At 38.5% G+C, this 26034-nt stretch overlaps 1 protein-coding gene across 1 annotated transcript; it reads left to right on the forward strand.

Annotated features, from left to right (window-relative positions):
- Positions 1-1306: 1306 nt before the first annotated feature.
- Positions 1307-25524, forward strand: GPHB5 (glycoprotein hormone subunit beta 5). Its single transcript, XM_044073591.1, has 3 exons — positions 1307-1332; positions 2044-2251; positions 24730-25524. Exons 1-3 carry the CDS (start codon positions 1307-1309, stop codon positions 24916-24918), a joined length of 423 nt encoding a protein of 140 aa, XP_043929526.1. The 3' UTR covers positions 24919-25524.
- The last annotated feature ends 510 nt before the right edge of the window (positions 25525-26034 follow it).

Here is a 26034-nt window from a genome sequence, read left to right on the forward strand (position 1 = left end):
CACCAAATAAAAATAAATCTGTTTTGTTTCAAAATGTGCTAAATACTTGTCTGTATTGGTCAGCTTCATATTTGCCGTCTTTGTTTTACTTATTTTGTTGCTTGTCTTCCAGTGCTGCACCAATGTGTTCAAGACATTCAGGGTACTGCACTGTTTATTACCAAGTAAGCGCTGCCTTATAAAGCAGTAAGTTTTCAGCACCTTAAGGTATGATTTGTATTCCATATGGCATTAGCCGTTACAATAAACTATGTATCATCGTTTATGAAATTAAGCCGGTTAGACCCATCAAAAATGATGCACCTTAATGACAAGCAAATACAATGTGTAAGCTTTATAGGCAAGGAAAGTGAGCAAAAGAAAATAATGACAACTTGCAGGAAGTTTAACTCACATTTGATTTTGGTGATAGTAACTAAAATAATAATATATACATAACAATTGCATTTATCTGGCCTTATCAGTCTTCTATCTATTTCTGGTGATATGCACTGCAAATTCCTGCCAGCAAATTATACAGGATAATGCTAGTAGAAAACAATGTTACCTCAAGAAATGATGCAAAAGTTCTGCAAGATAGGCAGAAAAAATGTATCTGATGTAGTCATAATGTCCTCATTTGTAATAGTAATAAATGCAGCAATATTAATTTTAGTGTGGAAAAGAATACATAGTTATATCACAGAGTTAACAGTGTGATGTCCACAATGGAAAAAATTAAAGCATTTGGAAAAAATGCATTTTGCTCAGATCATTTGCAAAGTCTGATGCATTGTTTAAAAGAAGCGGAGGAAGCCTGTCAATTGGCACAGAGTTTTTGACCAATTTGGAGCAGTTAATTTCATAAAATCTTACTCTGTAGCACAAGTGATATTAAACGGTATGTCTAGGACTGGTGTGAAGTCTCTGTTCCCTTACACTCTTCATTGGTCCAGCCTACTCGGCCACTTAGTACAACTACAAAAAGGTAAGACAATTCTTAAGCAGGAAAGCAGTTGGACAAGAAATTATGATCTTATTCTAGGTATCTGAGAGGTGACATTTGCTTAATATATAAACCTATGTTTGATCAATTTCTTTTTGAAAACCTCTACTTGGTACATACCGTGGGTGGAGCAATCACTCAATCCAGAAGCCTGCTATTAAAAACAAATATAAATAATAGAAAAAATTTGAAATTACATTACTGAACAATTGTCAATGTGTTGTTACAAACTACCATTAAATTTTAGATCTAATTCCTCATTAATAGAGTTAGTAAGAATCTTATATGTGTGGGTAATAGAAAGTATCAGCACACGGCGTAATGTCAATCAAGCTTTTAGAACACAAGTAGGTTACAACTTTGACACCTAAGCTTATGAAATGTAAACCTAAACCTAAATCTTTTTTTGCTTCAGGTATTAAAGAAGATAATCTTGTGTGCCATGCATTTGTAATCTGTGTATGAGTGACAGACATCCTGAATTCTCATTAACAGATTTATAAATCATTATCATTTATTATTATTATTATTATTATTATTATTATTAATTATACAAAAGTTAAACAAACACATGGCACAGTATTAATATTTATAGATAAGACAGACAATGTTATAATGCAGTAATTGTAGAAGCTAGTGGAATGTGCAGAGAATTAAGGCTCTGAGGTGTTAATCAGCTGCTTCCTGTGTCCAGGGTAAATGGGTATGATTCCTTCTGCTTTTATTTGCATATTGTGAGACTTTTAATCAAGCCATTTAACCACACAGTGCTCTCAGGTTTCCACTGAAAAGAGACACATGTCCAGTGGGCTTACCAATAAGTTGTACAAGACAATATGTTTTCACGTAAAACCTGTATGTAATAACAGTAGTTATGGTAGAGGATGAAATTCACAGTTTTGTTTGCTGTTTTAAACAATCCTAAGAGATATATTATGATATAATTTTATATATCCTTCATGCCTTATTGCTATATTTTGGATGTAGAGCATCATCCTCCTACTACAGGAATATATAGTGCTTTTAACTCTTCTTGTCTAACTTTGTTCTTCTCATAGGATGAACTTCCAGTATGTCTTCTTGGGGCATATTCCTGTTTTGTTCCTGATAAACTATGTTAATGCAGCAAAGACAACATCCAGTGTCAATTTACGTACTTTCATTGGCTGTGCGGTGAGAGAGTTCACTTTTTTGGCAAAGAAACCTGGATGCAAGGGAATGAGGATTACAACAGATGCCTGTTGGGGGCGTTGTGAAACATGGGAGGTAAGATTCCTGCTTACTGTCATAGAAGCACAAATAAGCCAGTTTCAAGTAGTTTGCTATCAAAATTATTTATTTATTTATTCACATTTGTTGACTGGGTTAGTCTGACTGAGTCAAAGCCCTTTTTCAGTGGAGGCCTAGGGAGAAAAGCTCCACAAATTACAAGAAAGAGCAAGTAGAAAAACAAGCACTCATATACAATTAAAATATACATTAAAAAATAAGAATTACAATTTGAATCTCTAAGGGGAAAAATTTTCAAAATTTGAATTACATGATTAACCACTTCAATGAGTATATACATATTTACATCAACAAGTCAAGATGAGCAAATTTCTTAGAGAAAAAGTTGAGTATTTAATATCATCAGCAAATATGCTGTAAATAAAGAGGAAAACATGTCAGAAACAATAGGAAGTTAGTTTTGAGGGAGGTGATGCTGATTGTGTGAGACATTCAAGGAGGATAGTTACAGGGACAGATTCAAATTCTGTTAAGATGGTTTTTAGTGGCAGTTTTGAATTTATGTGGGTGACAAATTTTTCTAACATCTGAGGGAAGATCATTCCAGGACTGGGCTAGGAAATAACTCTAGCAGTTTTGCCCTATTTTTGTTTTAGACTTGTAAATTTGGAGCAGGTTTTGTTTGGAGCTTCACAGGGTCCTTGGAGGGGAGTAGAGGGAGACTAATGAGGCAATGTTAGGGCAGAAAGAGGGCAGATACAATATGGAGTGAAATATTTGAAGTTGTGATAGTACCAGCTGGTGGGGAAGTTCTAGCCAGTTTAACTTTTTAAGAGCAAGGCAGTAGTGTGAGTGGCAGGAATGGTCAGCTGCGAATCTTGCTACTTTACTGTAGGTAGCTTCAAGTTTAGTTTGAAGAGTAGTTTGTATGTAAGTATTTGTGAGCCATATAGTAGGGTAGGGAGGAAGTAGGTATGGGATAGGGTAAGTTTAGCCTTATTAGAGAGACATTTCTTGTTCCTGTATAGAAGTCCACGTTTTTGGTGGGTTTTCTTAAGGTTATTTAGAACATGTAGATCAAATCTGATTTGGTCATCAATGATGACCTCTAACAATTTGTGTTTGATTCGATAGAGATTGGGGTGTTGTTGAGGGATGAGATAGAGAAGGAGGATTTTAGATGGTTCATCGTTTTGGGAATGAAAAGAAGGAGCTTAGTCTTTTTTAGATTCAGAATAAGCTGGTTCTTAGTGAGCCAATTTTCTATGGATAAGAAGTATTTCTGTGTAATTTTGTTAAGGTAAGTGAGGGAATCAGCTATGGTGATAACGGCTGAGCCATCTGCGTATTTCACCAGTGAAGACTGGGGACATGAGGTACATAAGAGATAGGTAAAGATGTTAAACAGTAATGGGCCAGAGATGAATCCTTAGGATACACCTATCTTGATAGGCAGAGCAGGAGAAGTAGCAGAGAGCCATTTAACAGTTTGGAGTTGGTCATTAAGGTAACTAGTGAATCAGGAGATAGTGAAAGAGGTAAGGTTTAGTTCTGAGTTTTTGCAGAAAGAGAGGGTGGGAGACTCTGCCGAATGCTTTTGACTGATCAAGGAATGGGCATGAGATAAGTTTATTATGGTCTCTGGGTTGAGAAAGGGTGTTTACAAAGGAAATGAGGGCAGTGGAGGTGCTATGTTTAGGTTGAAAACCATGTTGAGTAGAGGTGAGGAGATTCTTTTGTAAGAGGAAGTGAAGTATTTTCTTATGTACATATTTCTCAAGAATTTTAGAGAGGGGCGATAAGGATTGCAATAGGTCTGAATTTAGTAAGTTTAGAGGAGTTGCCTCCCTCGTAGATTGGTAAGGTATAGAAATGTTTCCAGATAGTAGAACTTTGGATTCAGTAATGGATGTATTGATGAGTATTGAGATGGGGAGGTCAAGAGTGTTAGCAGCTTTTTGGAGAAAGAGAGGTGGTAAGTTATCGACAGAGGGGGAGCAAGGTTTAAGCTTTTGTAGCAAGGATCTAATGTTGTAGGTGTATACTGTTTTTAATGAGAAGGCTGAGGAGGAGTCTGAGGAGGTGGTAGAGGTAGAGGGATATTAGCAATTGAATTGGAGTTGTTTTGAATTGACAGTTTGCTAATAGTCTCTATGAAATAGGAGTTGAAGTTAGTGGTTGTTTCGAGTGGAGTGTTGTTGGGACATGGTTGCAGGGATGAGAGGTTTCCAGGATGAAGAATTTGGTTCATGGCATGCCAGAATTTCTTTGGATTGGTAGAGGTTATGGTTGCAGAATTATTATAGAAGTTTTTCTTGTCATTGCAAATGGATTTCTTAGTTAGGTTGCGAAGTAATTCATAATGTTGAAGGTGGGAAGTGTGTTTAGTTTTGGACCAGATCTTCCAGACTTTTTTTTGCATTAGGGAGTGGGTGGAGAGTGTAAGTCATGAAGATACAATAGATCTTACTCTAACTGTACGTAAAGGGGCAAGGGAGTTGAGAATGTTAAGGAATATGGAGCTGAATTTATGAACAGCATCATCCAGGGGTAGGTGTTTGAGGAAGTTCCAGTTGATAGCAGAGAGAAGGTTGTTGAGTGTTTCAGAGTTATAGCTGGCCAGTTTTCAACAGGCTATGAACTTGCATGATCTGGAGTAGTTTGGAGAGAATTTGAGAACTCTGACTGGGCAGTCATTACTGAGAGCATCTAGCAAGGGTTCTGGGAAGTGATATTTCAGTGGGTGTGAGACAAGAATCCAGTCAAGAAGAGAGGTGGAATTTGATGACTTGTTGGTGTTTGTAGGAGTGGTGATTAATTGGGTGAAGCCATGTAAATCAATGAAGGAGTTTGGAGTGTCTGGGGAGAGGGATAACCAGTTAATGTTGATGTCACCTAAGATGATAGTATCATTTGGTAAATATTGAGTGAGGCAGGAGAGAATATTTTCTAGTATGGGGATATTGTCACCAGGGGGTACATAGAGTGCAACAGTGTGGAATACATTTTGTGCATTTAGTCTGCATTTTGCAATTAGTAGTTCTGCAGGTGAGGCAGAGAGGGTGAGGATATGTAGGGGGTGACTGTGAGTTAGTTGGAGAACATGATGGCAACTCCTCCCACTTTTTTGGTGAGTTTGATCATGTCTTAAAATGTTGTAGCCTAGGGGTAGGAAGTCTTTATCATGAATGTGGGTTTTCAACCAAGTTTCACTGAAAGTTAGGATATCAGAAGAGTGATGGGTTATCCAGGCTTGAAGTTTGCTGACTTTATTAACTATGCCTCTTAAATTCATGGAATACATAGACAAGTATTTAATGGGAATGTTATGATGAGGAGAGATGGGATACTTGAGCAATGAGTTAGGGGAAGAGGAGTTTTGAGGTCCTGGGTTGGGATGGATATCACCAGATAAGAGCAGTATAAGTAACATGGGAAAAGAATAGAGAGGTGGGGGAGGAGGTAATGGTGTTTAACTTTGCACTTAGGGACGATAGAGGGGCTAAGGAGAATTTTGATTTTAGGAAGATGAAATGTTGTAGAAGGATTAGGTGAGGATGCCAGAAATGAGTGTGGGAGTTGTGGCACAACTGCAGGATAGATGGAGGTTGGAGACTGATAGTAAGGTTTTAGTAGCATGTTGTAGGAGGTGAGGTTATATAATCGGAATAGAGAAAAAGAGGAGAGGAGAGACAGATGCAACTTATAGGCTAGCAGCATAGAGAAATGGGATGACTGAGATGAGAGTATGTACATTTGGAGGGTTTGAGGTGTTGTCAGTAAAATGTAGAGAAAGACAGAAGTCAAAAGTAGCATTGAGAGAGATGGGATATAGTCAAAGGACGGGAATAGTATGTTGAGTTTCTTAGGTATGGGAATTGGTAGACAGTTTCACTATGCTTATAAGTTTTGGATGAAGAGAAGGTAAGTACAAAAGAGTTATGGCAGTAGGGATAAGTAGAAGATATGCTGAGGAAAGGAAGGAGTGGATTAGTAATTAGGGAGTGGTTTAGGGAGGGAGTGGGGGATTAGTAGAGAGAATGTTTGAGAGGGAGAAGTGATGTACTAGGTGGGAAGAGAAGATGTAGAGGGTAGTGGGAGAGTGGTGTTTAGGAGGGGAGGGGTTAGGGGAGAGGCCAAGGGGGAGTGGCAACAGGTGGTTAAGTATAAAGGAAATGAGACTGGGGTGGGTGGGAATAGGGGTAGGATATGGGGAGCAGAGTGAGCCCGAGCATAACGAGGGCAAATGGAGTGAGCCAGGTGCCATGAGAAGAGGGAAACCTCTGCGAAAAACTACTGGCAAAGTGGATAGAGTGAAGTCAGGTAAGGCAGCTTAAACTTAAAGTATCATAGACCGGTAGCTGATGTAAAGTAGGAGAGATATCGGATGGGTGGAAGATAAGAAGGAGGAGTAAGGAAATAATAAAAAAATAGCAGCAAGGATAAGGAAGAAGTAAGGAGAAGCATGTGTATAGAGGTGAGCTATATGAATATGAAGAATCCAAAGTCAGTAAGCAGGAAAGTTGAGTTAAGGAAAGTGGAGGGGGGATGTGATAGAGCCAGCAATAAACCATGTGCCACCACAGTTTAATTCAGATGAGAGTGTAAAAGTAAAAGTAAACTATGATAAACAGTAGATGACATACAATGTAGTCTCTCTTTTTAACGGGATGGCCACGAGGAACACTTTTGTTCTTGGGTGGAGGTGTTTCAGGTAGTGCAAACCAAGGACATAGAAAGTAGAGTGTGCTGTCATCTAGGTGGTTTGAATGTAGTCCCTATATTTAATGTGCTGGTCATGAGGAACCCAAGAACAAAATTATATTAACTGACTCATTTTAATGATGGTGATTATACAAAAACAGCTCTCTTGAGTGAATCCTGTCCATGTTGCATGGGGTACAAAATAACTGCTGCAGTGAAGGAGCTGCCCTTCTCCTACTCCAAATTGCAGTGACTAGGAAAATAGCTGTATAAATTAGAAGGTACAAAGAGTATAGACCATCCATGGGGAAGGTAATGATTTTTTTACCCCACAAACAATACCATTGTTTTGTTTTGCATTATAGAAGTCATTCTCTGCAGAATACATGGCTTTTCCTCAGGTTAGATTCACCAAAGTAAGGTTTGATAAATGTCTCTTGAAGTGTTGTATGGTTAGATCAACTCAATAAAGTAAATTTTGTGTGGAATATGACTTAGCAAAACTTATTAAACGCTGAGTCACTTTAAAGTGACATGAAGGACATCTAAAAAATGGCCTGCTTTATTTTTTTCATTCAGCTTATTAAAACAGTCCTATTTAAAGTGTTCTCTGATATATTTTGTTGACAAATATTAACAATAGTCAGCATAAATTAATACATGCTGGAAATACATATGCATGAGTGGACTTGCTGATTGAGTTACAACAGGAAATATTTCTTTGAAGAGTAACAAACTAAACTTAATCCGTTTTTTTTTCTGTCTGAAATGTTGTCACACTTGAGTGATCACAGAATCATTTTCCCTTCATTTTCCAAAGATATCTTTATGTTCATTCTGTGAACTCTTTAACATGACAGTACATTTCACTTCTAGAAGCAGACTGTTCCAGGTACAATTTTTTCGCTTCTGTAGAATTAAAACATCTGTGGCACTTTATAAATAACTCTTCATCAATTAACATCATTATGTTGCATCAACATCTGTTGCATCCTGTTTCATGGCAAGAAACATCTATTTAGCTGTTCTGTACATTATCCTTTTTATCATACATTTTATTAACATGTTCTTATGTTTTATTACTAATCTTCCTGCTGACCTTTGAGTTCTCCCTCCCAGTTGCCCTACTTACCTATTTGTTCCAGCTTGGGGACAAACCTACAAACCTTTTGCTCCTTGGGGATGCGGGAAGAGCTGATTAAGGTTAGGGATGTCATCCTCAAGGAGCAAAAGTTTTTTTTTTGTTTAAAGGCTCTGTCCACCACTGTAGACATCATGCAACCTGCTTAGGATTGGGCAAGCAGTGGGCATCAGTGAGTGCATGCCACACAGTTTTGCAAGTGACATACCTCCTCAAGACTGCCCTACCCCTTGTAGCCAGCACACTGCTGTGGTCCTGGCTTTGCACTGGGGACAGGAGCATGACCATGAAGAGAGGTAAGCCAGCTAAACAAGGTCATTCCTTTCTCCCTCCATGTCAGTTGCCACAAGTGACTGAGCCACTAATCAGGCTCAGGAAGGTTGGATCATAGTCAGGGCTTTATCCTTCTATTACTGAAGAGCTGGCTATGTTACCAATGTGTGTATATCTTTAGTAAGGCTTTGTTCTTCTGCACAATCAGAGATGGCTATGTTACTAACATATTTATGTATTGATGTATAATGTGAAGCTTCTGACTTAGACCTTATATTAATTTACTTTTATACATTTTATGCCCCACTCCTCCCTTCAATGTTTGTGAATATCTTAGATATAGTGGCATCCAGTTCTACCATAGTTTACATTATCTCTCTGTATCTATATTACCTTCCAGCTAGGCCCCATTTTTGTATCTGCAATCACCTTTTCCCTCCATACTCCAATAAAGCTTTAACTAGCATCCAAACTTCTGCTTGTGTTTGCTGTGTTACATCTGTTTTACGAGTCATAAAGTAAATTAAATCAGAAAATGGGTAACAAAATCTGAATATTTTTTTTCTAACTGGCAATCCTCTGCACCTCCATGTAGAGGACTGTACCTCCACCTTCTATATAAAAATTCCATCTCTAAGGTTATACATTCTCAGGGTAAATGACATAATTAGTTTTGCAGCAAAATCAAATATTTTCTCTACCCTCAGGATGAGCAGCTTTAAAGTCAGAACATTTAAATGGGGGTGTGTAAAGGGGGCTTGTCACTTGCAAAAATTCATTTTTTCAGACAGTATATTAAGTTTGTATTATGTCATCTGGCTTCAGGATATCATGATTTGGTAAGCAGTGTTCTGTCAGCTGTTGTCCAACAACATTTTGTCAAGGGGGAAAACATTATTAAACATATAAATCATGAACATCAGTTTTATTATAAAAAATGGCTAGTAAAGAAAAATGTTTATCAATCAAATGGAAGGAAGGGCTCCTGATGTCTAAACAGGAGCAATATTCAGCAAATCACCTAACACCCTTGAAAATGTAATACAAAGCTAGATAATAAACTTAATTCTAATCATACCTGGGAATCCATACAGTAAAGTAACATCTTCTAAAGGTTTATAAATAAGCATTGTATCTGTAATTTTTAAAGCAACCACACAGCTTATGTTCATAGACTGTGAGATTTTGGATAAAATCATTGGCGTCAGTTTTCAAGACTCTTTTAATACAGTGCCGACCATTATCTTTAACAGTTCCTTTTCAGCTGAAAGAATTGTCGCTAACTCTGGTACTATAATAAAAAGCCAGAAACCTACATCCCAGGTGGATGGAGTGGCAGCCTTCACTATCTATGAGAACTCATGAATATCCTCCTTCTGTAGTTGCAGACACTAATGTTGAACATTCAGAATATAGAAAGTTGCATGCAGTGGTGCTGCTAGCGTTGCTTATGTGTGTGCGCGGGCGTGGTGTGTGTGTGCGTGTGTGCATGTGTGTGCGTGTGTGTGTGTGTGTGTGTGTGTGTGTGTGTGTGTGTGTGTGTGTGTATGTGTTTGTGTGTATAAGATTGCTGTGCAATGGGGAGTAGGAATTTGTTCTTTTTCTGCTCTTATGCAGTCTTGGAGTGAGTATATACAAGTTGCAAGTGTGTGTATGTGTGGGGGGTCTTGCCTCGACTAAAATGCTTTTTTTTATTTTTGAGGGTTTTTTTATTACTTTACTTTCAGTCTTTTGAGACTGATGTTTTTTGTTTTGTCATTTTTTTTTATGTTTGCTGACAGATTCTTCTGTCATACTTGATTATTCTTAAGACAGTACCATAATATATAAATCATCTACAGCACAAATCTGTTTCTGCCATACCTCAGAAGCTTTGGGGCGTACTGCTACATGTGTAAAACTTTAAACTTGGTAAAAGAAAGTGCAGTGGTGCAGCGGTAGTGTTGTTGCCTCACAGCAAGAGGTTCTCCGGTTTGCTTATCAGCTGGAGTGCCTTCTGTACAGAGTCTGCATGTTCTCCGTGTGTTTGTGTGGGTTTTTTCTGGGTACTCTGGTTTCCGCCCACATTACAAAGACATGCATCTCGAGTGTTTCTCCCTGGGCCTCAAAAGTTGTCTTCATTCCAAGTCAGACTTTCCTGGTAAACAAATGTTACATAAATAAAAGCTAGTGGCAATACATGTCACTAAGCATGCATGTAACTCCACTCCTTTCCTACAGTCTGTTGTTATTGGTCTTTCATATAACTAAACTCCATTTTTCCCACAAAGCAGTAGTAATAGTCTTGTGTTTAAGAAGAGTGTATTTATATAATTATAGGCAATGTGGGAAGATGGTTACCTTCCTTTCTGAAATCTGCAAACTGAAATTTCTTCTCATGAGAAACATCTTTCAAGGGTTTATCATAGTTATGGGAGAGAAAAATGGAGTGTAGTTGGAAAACTGCCAGAAGGGAATGTTCTGAGGTGAGGTTAGGGTCATACATCCATTGTGTGATGGGAAGGACTGGCCAGGAAGTGTAAGCACATTATGCCAAAAAACAATACCACAATTAATCTACTCCCACTGGTGAACATAGGAGTAGACAACCTAAACTTGAGTAAGCCCCATATTCTGCCCTATATGAACAGATTGGTATAACCAAGGAATCTAAAGCAAAGTATCAGACCCTACAAGGTCCCATATTCCATTCCTGCCTTCAAGGGAATACCTTCCTTGTTGCATATGCATAGCCTCAATCCCCAGCAAATGCCTTATGGCATATGAATGTGCCTGATCATGTATAACCTGACATGGGGAGGCTGGAATAGCTTAGTCCTGAAAATCTAAAATACCAGGGCCCATTTCCTAAGTTGAAATAGCCAGCTATTTTGAGAGTGTAGGCAGGTGGCCATCTCCAATAAAGTAGGATATGATTTTCTGCTCTTTGGCTGGAAAGGGGGACCAGCAGAGATGATGAAAATGCCTAACAGGCAAACAGACAATTTTGATCACATTCATCTTAGCCAGAAATAGAAAATGCCGAGTTTTCCATTTATTAATCTTGCTAGTTAGATCAGCAGTAAATCTGTATTATGTTTGAAGAACTGGCCAAACATCTCCGTTATTTTGCTCCTAATGTATGTCACTTTACTGACACTACTGATGCCTAGGGAGGATGTTGAAGCACAGTGCTGGATACAGGGGCTGTAGAGTGGAAATAATATAATTTTGGTTCAGTTTATCTTTAGGCCATAACAGTACCCAAATTTATTGAGCAGTACTGAAGTTGTTGAACACATAGAGCTGGGCTGTTGAGTCAGAGTTAAAGCCATTAGTAAGTATTTACACAATGGTTGTACACATAGAACTTGGTACATACAGATAAAAGGTTCCTAAATACCATATGCCTACATAAACCACAACAGAAAGGTTCCATCCCACTATATCAAACACTTTTTGGGGGTCCAAGCATATGATGACCATTGGGGTTTCCTGGGATTTACAAAGTTGTACAATTAATCTTAAATAGTGCTTGCTGAGCAAAATGTATTAGTTTGGGTAATAGGCATTCAAATCTCTGAGCCAAGATCTTTGTATAGATATTGGTCTCCTTATAAATCAGTGACATTGGGTGATAGTTGGAGGGATACGATGAGTCATGCTCCACCTTTATGAAGAGCATAACAGTGGCTAATCATAGTGAGCCTAAGAGCTGACATTTTTAATGGCATTGTAAAAGAGGCACAGAAGCGGGGACGCTGAAGGACTATATATTGCTTGTCTTTCTGGAATACCATCTGGCCTTGGTGCCTTTACTGAAGGAAGGTCTGTTACAGCTTTTAGGGATCTCATCTATAGAAATGGGTTGGCTTATCTGCTTAATTTTCTTTACACTGACGAGGCAGATCTAGACGTCAAAGAAATCATTAAGGTCTGACTGCAAAGCCTTGGATTCTGTCATATATAACTTGCTATCAAATATGATCAATACTTCAATGACAATGAAGGGGGTATATGTAATGCTGTCCATATCATCTTGAAATCCTGCTGTAACCAAATACAATCTTTTTTCTTAAATCCTCTCTTTGAGAAACATGGGAGATATAATGCCTTTAGCACAGCTCAAAGTCTTCCATCTCTGAATTGTGTATTGCAGTGAAGCAAATTGTAAGGATTAAGTTGAGCAATGTTGTTTCTTGCTTTGTAGTTGTCAGCATAAGACCTGATTCGTATACTTACTTTTCATGTTTTCATATTGCATGGCAAGGAGCGGAACATCACGTTTTTGTAGCAGCTCTTCAAGCACACCCTGCTTGCCTTTCTTAATGTTACATGTAAATTTCCTTAACTGAGTTTTACAGTATTCAGGTTTTTTGCTCTACCCTTTCAATTCCATCTGTCAACTATGCCCAGAACTGAGCAATCCCTCATAACAATCACTTAAAAATAATAGCCATTTGATTTATATTTCCATGGCATATCTGGCAGTGGACCTAACTCATGCATATTAGCAAAAACAAAAAATAGTTATGATCTGAGATTGTCATTTCTCTGTCACATACACCATATGTAATAACCCATTACTAACAAATCAGTGGTCTAATTTGGCAGCAGTGCCAGTCACTGGGGCAACAAATGAATAATGTAGGATTGATGGCTTCAGAACCCTATAGATATTATAATCTTTAACAAAAGAGTAATGCATAGGAACCTGCTACTAGGGAATGTCCTGACCACATGAAAGTCCCTACAAACTAATATTGCAGTCCTGGGCTTAATTAGCCTGACAATAGTATCTGAAAAATTACAGAGGCACACTGTATTGTCATCATTTTGAGTGCAGAACTTACCTAAGAGCACTTTCATTGTGGTTTGTTTACTCTGCTGGCAGCCAGTGATGACACATATCCCTATATTCTGTCTCGAGAATCCAATTAAGATGATACTCTAACATGAATAAAACCTCTCTGTCTTCTATGAATTGAGACAATGAAATATATCCCAACCTTTCCACAAATTACAGAACTGTAGTACATTGTTTATAGCTTAGTTGCAGTTCTTAAAAACAATTACATTGACACCCAATTTGCTTAGAAGTGTAAAACAAGTTTGCTGCATGTGCCTCGTTGTAAGACCTCTTATATTCTGTGGCATAAGAAAAGCTCTAAGATTTCCATGATGGGGTGTAGGTGTTGTCTGTCATTTGTGATTAACAATGTTCTAAGTTCAAACTACACATCCAAAATTGATTATTATTATTATTGCATTAACTACAACAAAGTAACAAATAACAGAGTATTTACTTTACCATAAAATGTGTAAAACCTGTTTAATAAGTTACTGCACTTTTTGTTTCTGTTCTATGGAACAGCAGAAGACAGCTGCTTTCTATTTGACAGCACTAGAGTACCATCTGTATGTGGGTGGACCCAAGGGGTAAATGTGCAGTTAGCTTGCACCAGTACCAGACCCAAGGGAGAAATGTGCAGTTAGTCTGCAACAGTACTAGAATCTTCTTTCTTCTTCTTTCGGCTTTTCCTGGTTAGGGGTCGCCACAGTGGATCACCTGTCCGCTCATGATTGGCAGTGGAGTTTTACAGTGTCGAGTTGCCAGCCCGGCGCCCAACCTTCCACTGAAGGCACACACACACACACACACACACACACACACACACACACACACACACACACACACACACACACACACGCACACACGCACACACGCACACACACACACACACACACACACACACACACGCACACACATGCACGCACACGCACGCACACACGCACACACACACACAAACACACACACACAGCCAATTTAGAGTGTCCAATCCACCTACAGCATGTCTTTGGGATGTGGGAGGAAACTGGAGCACCCGGAGGAAACCCACGCGACCACAGGGAGGACATGCAGACTCTGCACAGAAGGCACCCCAGCCGAGGAGCAAACCGGAGAACCTTTTGCTGTGAGGCGACAATGCTAACCACTGCACCACCGTGTCCGCCCTGCAACAGTACTAGAATAATGTAACATATTACAACAGTCCACTTCATTGTGTAGCATCTCAGCTCATAACCAGTGGCCAACGAGGAAAGATATCTACACTTGAAGTGACTGGTCTTAATTTAAGAAAATATTTGTAATCTTTGGAAAGGAATAGCAATTGAGGCATTTGGGTAAACAGAGTCAAGCCTTTAATAGTCTGTCACTCCCTGCCATGATGATTGCAATATCGCTGCTACATTAAGACACTAGATGCCACAAGACATGCGCACCTTCGGCCACTTCTTGCATACCCTACTAGAAGAGGAGTCAGAGATATTTTTTAAAAGAAATAAAGAGGACACACTGACATAAGGTACATATCTCAATGATCACAGACATGGCATATTTACAAGCAGAATGCACCTCTGCATAAACCTGAACACAAAAAAGTACAATGCAAATATAAATTATGCATTTTTAATTCAAGAAAAAAAATAAATCAAAGTTATAATTTTATGTGAGTCCTTATCTTTGCCTACATTGTCATTCTTTTCCACAAAAAGGCCATTGACCTCATTCCACAGAAAGGCTGCAGGGGAGTCTTTAACTATTAATCCACAAAGAGTAGGGCCAGTCAGGTTGCATAGTGCCTATTTGTGGTGAAAGTGACCATGTTTACTACAGCAAATTCCTCCTGTGCTGCATACTGCAGCATTAATTACATTGGTACGGGTTTCACTGTGCTGCACACTGCAGCATTAATTACATTGGTATGGGTTTCACTGTGCTGCATACTGCAGCATTAATTACATTGGTATGGGTTTCACTGTGCTGCATACTGCAGCATTAATTACATTGGCACGGGTTTCACTGTGCTGAATACTGCAACATTAATTACATTGGTACGGGTTTCACTGTGCTACACACTGCAGCATTAATTACATTGGTATGGGTTTCACTGTGCTGCATACTGCAGCATTAATTACATTGGTATGGGTTTCACTGTGCTGCATACTGCAGCATTAATTACATTGGTATGGGTTTCACTGTACTGCATACTGCAGCATTAATTACATTGGTATGGCTTTCTCTGTGCTGCATACTGCAGGATTAATTACCCTGGTATGGCTTTCACTGTGCTGCATACTGCAGCATTAATTACATTGGCACGGGTTTAACTGTGCTGCATACTGCAGTATTAATTACATTGGTATGGGTTTCACTGTGCTGAATACTGCAGGATTAATTACATTGGTATGGGTTTCACTGTGCTGCATACTGCAGCATTAATTACATTGGTATGGGTTTCACTGTGCTGCATACTGCAGGATTAATTACATTGGTATGGGTTTCACTGTGCTGCATACTGCAGCATTAATTACATTGGTATGGATTTCTCTGTGCTGCATACTGCAGGATTAATTACATTGGTATGGATTTCTCTGTGCTGCATACTGCAGTATTAATTATATTGGTACGGGTTCCACAGTAGTGAATGCTGAGTTCTCTTTTTCTGCATCTGTGTCTTTGTCAAGTGGAGGCTACTACATTACTGGCTGCAACAGTAGGTTGAAAGAGTCTCTGGTAGGACTGGGATGTGGATGGAGCTTGTGGGATTGCTGAGAAATGGCAATGTCTTTCTCTTAATTTCTGTGCCTTGGATGGCACTAGGTTATAGGATCTTTTTACAAGCTTGGATGCTTCAATAACTGCTATAGGAACAGACTGATTGGGTAAAATGTTGGATCTTTTCTGACTGCTAAGATAACTACAGATGTCTCTATTTCAGTTGGGTGATCGAAGGAGGTTTGCTGGGAGATATGATTTATAACTAGCATGGCTTGAAAGTGCAGTTGACATGTAATTCAAATATCTCTGAACTTTATAATGACAGACTGTATTGCCTTGCAGTTATTAAACAGGGCAATATTGTAGTCAGAAGAACAAGAGTTTGGTGTATAAACATACCTCTCAACCTCTTAGCACAAGAAATCTGGACAAAGCCTGACATAGTCAGGGGACAAGGGCCCAAAAATAGGGACTGATTTTAAATATTGCTCTTACAAACTTAGAAAGTTGTTAGAATAATAGAATTTGTGCTAGCATTCATTTTTCTGAAGGATATGAAGTCTGGAACTCAAATTCATGTCATTATTTAGTGACAAATTGTCCCATTGAATTGCCAGGAAAAACACAAATTTTATGAGGAACACACCAGAAATATGAGGCAAAACATCTAGACAGTTGAGAGCTATGTGTACAAATCAGAAATTTCTGGCTTCTTCCTTTGAGATTCTGTGTGTAAGGTGGCAATAATGTGCATCTGGTGTAAAATTACAGACATACTATTTATATCCCTAACAGGTAATATCCAGTGCTTTAAGCTGGTATAGCTTCTTAGTCACCTATTAAATTAAATAACAGTCAATTGATATGTCACCAGTTCCATTAATTAGGGTGCTCCATGAGATACACCGGTGCCAGTGAATTATTACAATGTAGAACATTCGCCTGTTCTTCCACTCTCCTGATATGGTAAGGCAAAGAGACAGTTCTGGGCTGCATGCCAATCTATCACAGAATGCATGTGTGTGTGTGTGTGTGTGTGTGTGTGTGTGTGTGTGTGTGTGTGTGTGTGTGTGTGTGTGTGTGTGTGTGTATGTGTGTGTGTATCTATACATATATATATATATATATATATATATATATATATATATATATATATATATACATATATGGTTTACTATTGAAATCTCGAAAATCACAAAAAAAGGTACTTAACAACGAACTAATTCGCTGAAAGTACACATAACCTAACCGTCCTAATGTCAAAAATCAGCTGTTATTACCGAAAATGTTGAACACTGCATCTTCAGCACTTAACAGCAATGCCACCCTTGCTGCTACTCCCTAACTAGCGCACCCCGCCCCCCAACTATATATTCCAACTCTGAGATCACACTATAGTGAGGAAAGGGATGTATTTCCTTAACCACACTGTACCGTGATCCCTGTACTTCCCTTCGAACGTTCATATTTGCGAATGTACAGTCCATTCGCAAATATTACATTTGCTCATTTAACCTGCAGACATATGAAGTATTCGAACATCTGTAGTTGGAATACTTCATAGCCTTACAATGGTACGCCAACATTCTAATTTTAAACCATATATATATATATATATATATATATATATATATATACACACACACACACACACACACACACACACACACACACACACACACACACACACACCCAACCTCTCAGTGCAAATCACCCACCCCCATTTCATAAAACTAACCCAATCTCCATGATGCACGCATATTCCTCAACCTGCATATCGCCCAGTCTCTATCCCTTCAATAATAGTATGCTCTTCACCTACAAACTCTTACCTAACCCCAAAAACTCTACTCACATCTGTATTAGCCACATTTTCATAAAGCTTACACCCCATAGATTACATACGAAGCAACTCAAATACCTCTTCTGCCATCTCATCTCTATCCTTTTCTATGGCAACATTCACCCAAACCCTGGCCCTTCTCCCCCACACATCTCAACCTCCCGATCCCATCCTCCTCCCACAACTGGTAAACCCCTCCATTTCTCAGCTCTAAATGCTCAGAGCATATGCGACAAAATTCCTAACCTCCATACCTGGCTTCTCCATAACCACCCCAATATTCTGGCCATCTCAGAAACCTGGCTCAAACCCCATATAAAAGACTCTGGACTAACACCACCCAACTACTCCATAATTAGGAAAGATAGAACACATAAAAAAGGAAGGGGAGTCACTCTCCTCTACTCATCATCCCACTTAGTTACCCCCTATACCAAACCTATTCCCAAATTTGGCAAGGCAAACTAATTCCAGCCCTACTTCATATAAACAAACATAAACTTATATGCAAAGTCTCCCTTTATATCCCTCCTGGAGACAATATCTCAACCCTTGAAGATATTCTCTCCTGGTTCTCTAACAACATCACTAATGAAACTATAATCATGAGTGATGTTAATATTAACTGGTCAACAATTCAGTCTCCTACAAACTCACTTAATATAAACTTGTACAACTTCACTCAGCTTATTAACTCAACAACTATGCCTTCCAAGAACTTCCGTACTGGAAGCACCCTGGACTGGATTCTAGTTTCTCATCCACGTTACATCTCTGATAGTGGCACTCTGCCTGACCCATTAGGTGACCACTTCCCCACTTTTGCCCACCATCTTCCTCCTCCATACACCTAACTCATACCTACACCTTCATTTGCTGTCTAAAAAAGTTTAATCCTAGTACATTCTCAAATGCACTAAAAAAATGAACTGGAGCTCACTAAAAAATCCTTCCCTTAGAAAATGCTGTTACCTACTTTAACTCAACTTTCCACAACTTGCTTGACTCCTTTGCCCCTCTGAAAACAAAATGCATAAGAAGCAATCCTGTACCTTGGCTAACCAAAAATACCTTACTAGCCATGCGATTTCAGGATAAAGCCTGGAAACGCTACTCAAAAATAACACTACCACCACCCTTAATGAATTTAAAACACTTCTTAACAAAGTAAAAAAACTTATTATCTCAGACCACAAAGCCTACTTCTTTACACTCCAAACCAACTATAACACCAACCCCAAAAAATTCTGGCATGGAATCTCCTCCCTTCTCAACCCTGGCAAAAAAGAAAACACCTGCCCTGATCCAGATGCCTCTGACTTGGGCTTAGCCACCCAATTTAGCACCTTCTTTATCGATTCCATAAATAAACTTACATCATCCTTCACTTCCCATTTGGCTTCCCCACCCTTATTTCCACCTATCCCTCCCTCCCTTAGCATCTCCTGCTCCCAACCTCCTCCTTTCTCCTTCAACCCCATCCCTACAGCCACCATAAAAAAACTTCTACTAACATTGAAACCTAGCTCCAATGCCCCTGATGATATATCCTCATATTTCATAAAAGTTGCCACAGAAGGAATAGCTCTTCCCATCTGCAGTTTTATAAATCGATCTGTTGCTGAATGTCACGTTCCCCAGCTCTGGTAATGGCCTTTATTATTCCACTCCATAAAGGTGGTAATAACAATAATATCACAAACTTTCGACCTATTGCTATCTTATCCCCCATTTCTAAACTTCTCGAAAAATGTATCCATCTACAACTTCTACCTTATCTCATAAACAACCAACTTCTAACCCCAACTCAACATGGTTTCAAACCCGGCTAGAGCACTACCACAGCTTTCCTCTCCTTCCTAGAAACAGTTAATAAGGCCCGTGACACTGGCCACATCGTGTCCACTCTCCTCCTTGACCTCTCTAAGCATTCAACACTATCTCTCATAACCTTTTCACTAAACTCTCCAAACTACATCTATCCCACTCCTGTATTAACTGGTTTACCAGTTATCTCTCAAACAAGCAACAAGCAGTCAAGTGGAAAAAATCCACCTCCTCTTTTCTCAATACTCCCACAGGTGTCCCCAGGGTTCAATTTTAAGCCCCCTTCTATTCAATGTATTCATAAACGATTTCTACCAAGCCATCGCAAATGCCAACCTTGTCCAATATGGAGACAATTCAACAATAATCTGCTCTGCCTTTTCTATACCCACCCTAGTTAAATTAACCCAAGATGCCTTCTCCTCCACTGAGCAATGGATGATGGACAACCATCTAGCACTCAATGCTACTAAAACTAAACTCATGATATTTACTGCTTCCAAAACCACCACCCTAGATAGGGTCTATATTGAATCACTGAACGCTTAGAAAAGTGAACGATGATTCATCGACAACATGTAAGCGAAAGCTTACAATCTTGAACACTTAGAACAATGATTTTTTTCCCCAGGGAAAAAAATGCTGTTCTGAGAAACACACACGCAGCACACGCACACCACTAACTATTTCTAATGTGGAGGTGAAGCCCCACACCCTCCCTGATGTTGGGGGCTGTGCCCTGCACCCCCCTACTTAAATCTACCAACTCCGAGACTGCACTACAGTAATGAAGAAGGCAAAATATCGAAGGCGGCCAAGCGATTTCTTTCCCAGGGAAAGAGTTTGCTTATATGCCACTTTGGTATTTTGCCGTTTTGCGCTATAAAGTTCAATCAAGACGCATTCGAAATAATGCGTCTTCGATCAGCTAATAGGGAACCCCCTAGATAAAACCTCATTCTCAGTCACCAGTCAAAATAATACTCCTCTTGAAATAGTCTCTAATGTTAAACTACTAGGAGTCCTGATCGACGACCAGCTAAAGTTTGATAATCATCTACAAGTAAATATCAAAAAACCCCCACCAAAAATAGGTATGCTTTGGTGCCACAACCGTTACATCTCTCCCTCCACTAGGCTCACCCTAGCCAACACTTACCTTATCCCATCCCTCCTATACGGTACCTCTATCCTTACTAACCTGCAATCCTCCCTCAAGACTAAACCCTCCTCTTGCTATAATAAAATAACAAAATTTGCAACCGGCCATAGATCCACTTCCCATCACTGCACTGCCCTACACCAACTGAATTGGCTTGAGCTGACCAATTACCTCATCTATATTCAACTTGACCAAGCACACAAACTTATTTTCACACCCTCTCTCTGTCCCTCTCTTGCCACCACCTTTAAAAGGCACCAACCAAATAGACTTTTGAGATCGAATTCCCAAAATCTAATTGAACTGCATAAACCTGCTCTTCTACTAAGCAAGCATCTAATGTCCTTCTCTCTAGCACGCCATTGGAATTCCCTCCCACCTCTCATCCGCACCACCAGCAGCCTCTCTTCATTCAAAACCTTACTTCACACCTGACTTCACTATGGGAATACTGTTGCTCCCACCCCACATAATCTCCCTACACTATAGCTACTCTCTATAAGCTATAATTCACAATAGCCTCCCATTTTTTTGTACCCCTAATAAATTCTAGGAATTAGCATAACTCCTAGAATGGTACAATTCAGTACCCTAGAAATTAACTGCATGAATTAGCATAACTGTTAAAAAATTAGACTGTTTCTGTTATTGCATTGTGCTAATATGTTAAACTGTTAAAAATGTTGACTGTAAATTTTACTCATTGCATTATACTATGTTCACTGTACTAATATCTTTTTCTATTTGTTTAATTTTGCTTCATTTGTTCACATTATATTTCTTTAATAACTTACTCATGTTAAATCTGTAATCTGTCATTTTCTGGAGCTTTTCTCCCCAGGACTCCATTGAAAATGGGCTCCTTGTGGCCCAATGGACTATCCTGGCAAACAAACTATAAATAAATAAATCAATCAATCAATAAATAAATAAATAAATAAAGATAGATAGATAGATAGATACATTCACACGCGTGCGCACAAATTATGAAGCAAACAAAGTTAGGCATAAAGACTCAAGTTCTGCAAAAGCTGCAAGGCATAAAACAGACTTTCTAAAGACTTAACTACTAGACAGATTGGGCATGGGACCCACAATAGAGTACTTATGTCTTCTGAGCTCAGGATCACCTCATCCAAATCCCTAACACTGCATGCCTCAGAAGTCAAGAGACTGAGCCTCAGTCCTGATTTCCAGTTGCTATTTGTGTGCAGTTTTGCATGTTTCTCCTTGGCTATATGGATTGGTAGCCAAAAAACATGCTGGTTTACATAGAGGAACAGAACACTGACCATGATCCAGCTGACTCAAGTTTGAATAGTGGCTGGGATGCTAGAGTAGGTAGGAGGGGAGGAGACAGGAATAAGCAGCCTTGCTGGTTTGGCCACCCCAGGAAGGAGGGGGGGGGGTGCCTGTGATAGTACACATTACCAGTGATTGGGGTAGTGTTGTAATCATGTAACAGACTGCCATTAATATCTTGACACTGAAGGGAAACCAGAGCTAAATGACATAATTTGTATTGATCACATGATATCAGTATCTCTGACCAGTTTGGGCATGAAAAGGTCCATTGCATGCAAGGCAGCATATGCGATTCTACTGCCTATCCATTTCCTACCAGCCCACCACTATTGTGGTCCCAGCCTTGGAAGGAATGCTACCAAGGACACTGAAAGGAAAAACGACACAGCTGGGCACCTGATGGTCAGTGGGTGACAATACAAAAAAAGGGCAAAAAAATGTTGGTTTAGTGGCTACACTAAAATCTATCCATAAATGTTATAGTTATCCTTGCTGCTTTTGCCAGTGGGAAATGACTGATGACAACAGTTCAGGCCAGTCTAAGTAGTATATCTCTAAACTGTAAAGACTGCCTCCTATTTTTTTTTCAAGAAGTTAAACATCATTGAAGGTGGATACATACTTAAGTCAACTGATTGAATATTACTTTGTTTCTGTTTGGTGCAGGGACTGTAGTGTGTAGTCATGTAGCTGGAAGTTCAGATTAATTTTCATAAAATGTTAGCAGTATTTCTGGTGATTAAAATGTTCTTGAGGGTACTGTACAAAACTGTTTTCCAAGTGGTATCAGAAAACAGCATGGTATTATGTACATTACATTGCAGTTTATAAGGATATGCTATGGCAGAATAGGCTACAAGATGCTGAAATAAAGATACTGAATGACTAATAACAAAATCAAGGGAGTCCTAGTGTTTGTCACCAGATAGGTGACTGATATTCACAGCATTAAACCTAAAAGATTGTTGGACTCAGTGGTGTTTTGTGATGGCAGGTAAACTCATAACAAGAAATTGAGTGTTGTGTTTTTCTCACTTTCTCCCTTTTCTCTATGTTTATATGATCTTGGAGTTACTGTATTCATTTTGCAAGTAACCGTGTGTCTGTCAGCATCTATTATTGCTCTTTCTGCACTCTCTCTCCTATATAACTTTTTTTTTTGCTATATCCTACCTTTAGTGAGAATTAACACATTCTCCGAAATGCATCTAAGAATCCTGTTCATTAAAAAGTGTCTCCTGTGAAGTAATGATGGTAGTGGTACAAATCATTTGACACATTTTCCCTCCTGGATGAACACAGAGTTTTGGGCCATTTTGTACCACTTTTTGTTCAGCTCTCAGTTTTCTTCTTACAGTAATGTTATATAGTCAGGCCAGTTGTTTAAAAAACAGCTATGTGAGTTCTTGAAAAATGTTTTTTTTTCAAATAATGAAGTGACTGGATACAGGTTGAAGGTCCCTTATAATTTTGCAGAGCTTTTTAAGATTCAGATGACATACAATTACTTGCATAACCTTAACATGGGGGGCTTCTCTTTATAAAGGAGCAGCTATTCTTTTGGTAGCTACATTGCCTTGTTCAGAGATCTGTAAAGTTCTGGTCAAAACAATTCTGAATAAGGAGGGCTTCCACCATTTGAGCCGGATATGCATCTCTCTCTCTCTCTCTCTCTCTTTCTCCTTCACACAAACAAGTATTATGGTATTGCAGCATTTGACTGACAATTATAGATTCCACTTTTCTTCTACTAAATAATGGGATAAATACCTGAAAAGACAATATTTTAAAGCAAACTGCAGGATGTAATAACCATAATGGTATTTAACCAAAGCTAAGTTTTTTCAGTTTTGCTAGCTTCTAACATAAAAGTATTTAATATTAATCATCTTTTTTTAGACTATCAGGCAAATTACATGTATCTGAGCTGTGAAACCAAAGCTCAGACTCATCACATATGGATCTCTTCATCTTGATACTCCGATGTTTCATTTTATTTGCAGTTCTCTTAAATGTGGCTTTTCCAATTTAATTCTTTTTTGACAAACAAAGAAGGAGAACTTGCATTGTGGTCATTTACTTCAGTTTCTAATATATTAATGATTATGTTTTGTTCAAAGTCTGTACTTTATACTTATTGATTACTGATATCACTTTTTAGTATTAAATAATATTTTGAAAACAGCAACAACATGTATGTTATGTTTTATAGCAATATTATTACACAACTTGGATTGCTAAAGTTGTAGGACAGGTGAGCAAAATCAGGAGTCATAGAATGCCATTCTAAATAAAAAATGTATCCAAAAACATCATTTGCTCGAATATATTGTAAGTGTTTGTTTGGGAGTAAAGCCTCCATCTCTCTATATTTATTGTAACCACCACAAGGTCACTTTGCCTCATGAAAGATGTTCCCCATTTCCCCCATTGCAATGATCAGTCCAAATGCTTTGACCTTTTGTCCTTATTTGAAAAATTGCAACTTGCAGCCTTGATCATTGATTACCTGATTAATTCACAGTTATTATTGATATAAACATGGCTGACATACAACATACATGTCAGTAGTTGGAGTATTTGTTGCTTGTTTATATGGATATAACAAAATAATTATTTTAAAAGTGTATGATATCTAGACAGGCAAAATATGCGTTCTTTCTATCCATTGTCTTCTAACATGTTCTAACATGCTTTATTTTATCTATGTTAACAGAAACCTGTTTTGGAACCACCTTACATTGAAGCACACCACCGTGTCTGCACCTACAATGAGACAAAACTAATCACAGTCAAGCTACCACACTGTTCACCTGATGTTGACCCCTTTTACACGTACCCCATGGCAATAAGATGTGACTGCGGTGTGTGTTCTACAGCTAATACAGAGTGTGAAACACTTTAGCTTCTACAAATGTTTCTGAATGAGGGAAAGCACTGTTAAATGTATTCATCCAGTTGAATGTCTCTATATCTGTTATTAATACCCAGTCAGCAAAACATAAAAACGTTATATTGTAGTAGATAGTTTAGTACAGCATGGTCAAGATGCCTGCCAAGCTTTATTTGGAAGTATGAGGTTTCCACAGCTCAGATTTGGCATGATATGCTTGAACTGAATTATTCCAGGTAACTGGTTCTCAGATTCACATTAAGCCTCCTTAAAACCAAGTATATGGGGCCCCTTCATGCAAATGGCATACTATACAGAAGGACACCAGCATCACTCTTCTCAAAACATGTTTGGAATAAACAAGATTTGGATTAGCACAATATTTTTTCACTAATGATTTGCAGACAAATACACACATTTACAGGCAATTATCCTTTTACATTTAGCCTAATTCCATATGAATTAATATCACATCATTAACAAATTAAGTATAGTGCATTTAAAACTTGTTTGTGCCTCTACTTAAAAAATCCCTGGTCTTCCTGGTTGACTGATCTTACCATCTAAAAAAATGTATCTGCACTCTGTCTACTGAGTGGTCGATGCAAAAAAAAAAGTTGGACTGGAAGAATAAATTAGTTTTTATAACAAACTTAACACATTTTTTTGTAGACAATTTTGCCAAAACAAAACTTTAAATAATGATGTCATCATGCATTGATACAAAGGTACAATAAGCAAATCAATTTGCAATCATTTTTGTGGTGGTAACATGCAAATATTACCTTTGTATACCTTGTTGTGTGCCTCATAAATTTCATTAAAATCTAAGATGATAATGTATTATTTCTGTCCTGACAGGTTAACATTGAAGATTAAGTTTATGAACAGCTAATGACCTTCATCCTGTAGTCCTTGGTTTGATTATGTCACTCTGCATTTGCCTATTGTGTGACTCTGCATAAGTCACTTAGCTCCTGTATCTCCACTAAAGAGGACCTTCACTGAGATGAGCAACCTGGTTAATAAAATACATACAATAAATATCCAACTTCAGTAAACCATTAAAAGTTATCTTCAGAATGTGAAAGGAAAATAAAATAGCAAACATTAAGCAATACACCATAC

The sequence above is a fragment of the Protopterus annectens genome, chromosome 6.part0 (assembly GCF_019279795.1).
Source record: "Protopterus annectens isolate FY-2018-M chromosome 6.part0, PAN1.0, whole genome shotgun sequence".
NCBI classification, from domain to species: Eukaryota; Metazoa; Chordata; order Ceratodontiformes; family Protopteridae; genus Protopterus; species Protopterus annectens.

What these genes read in the sequence shown, in the direction of transcription:
- GPHB5 (XM_044073591.1), top strand. Translation starts at nt 1,307, where the DNA reads ATGTCAATCAAGCTTTTAGAACACAA. An exon ending in ATCAAGCTTTTAGAACACAA is followed by an intron (nt 1,333 to 2,043) that starts GTAGGTTACAAC and finishes TTCTTCTCATAG; the next exon opens with GATGAACTTCCAGTATGTCT. An exon ending in GGCGTTGTGAAACATGGGAG is followed by an intron (nt 2,252 to 24,729) that starts GTAAGATTCCTG and finishes CTATGTTAACAG; the next exon opens with AAACCTGTTTTGGAACCACC.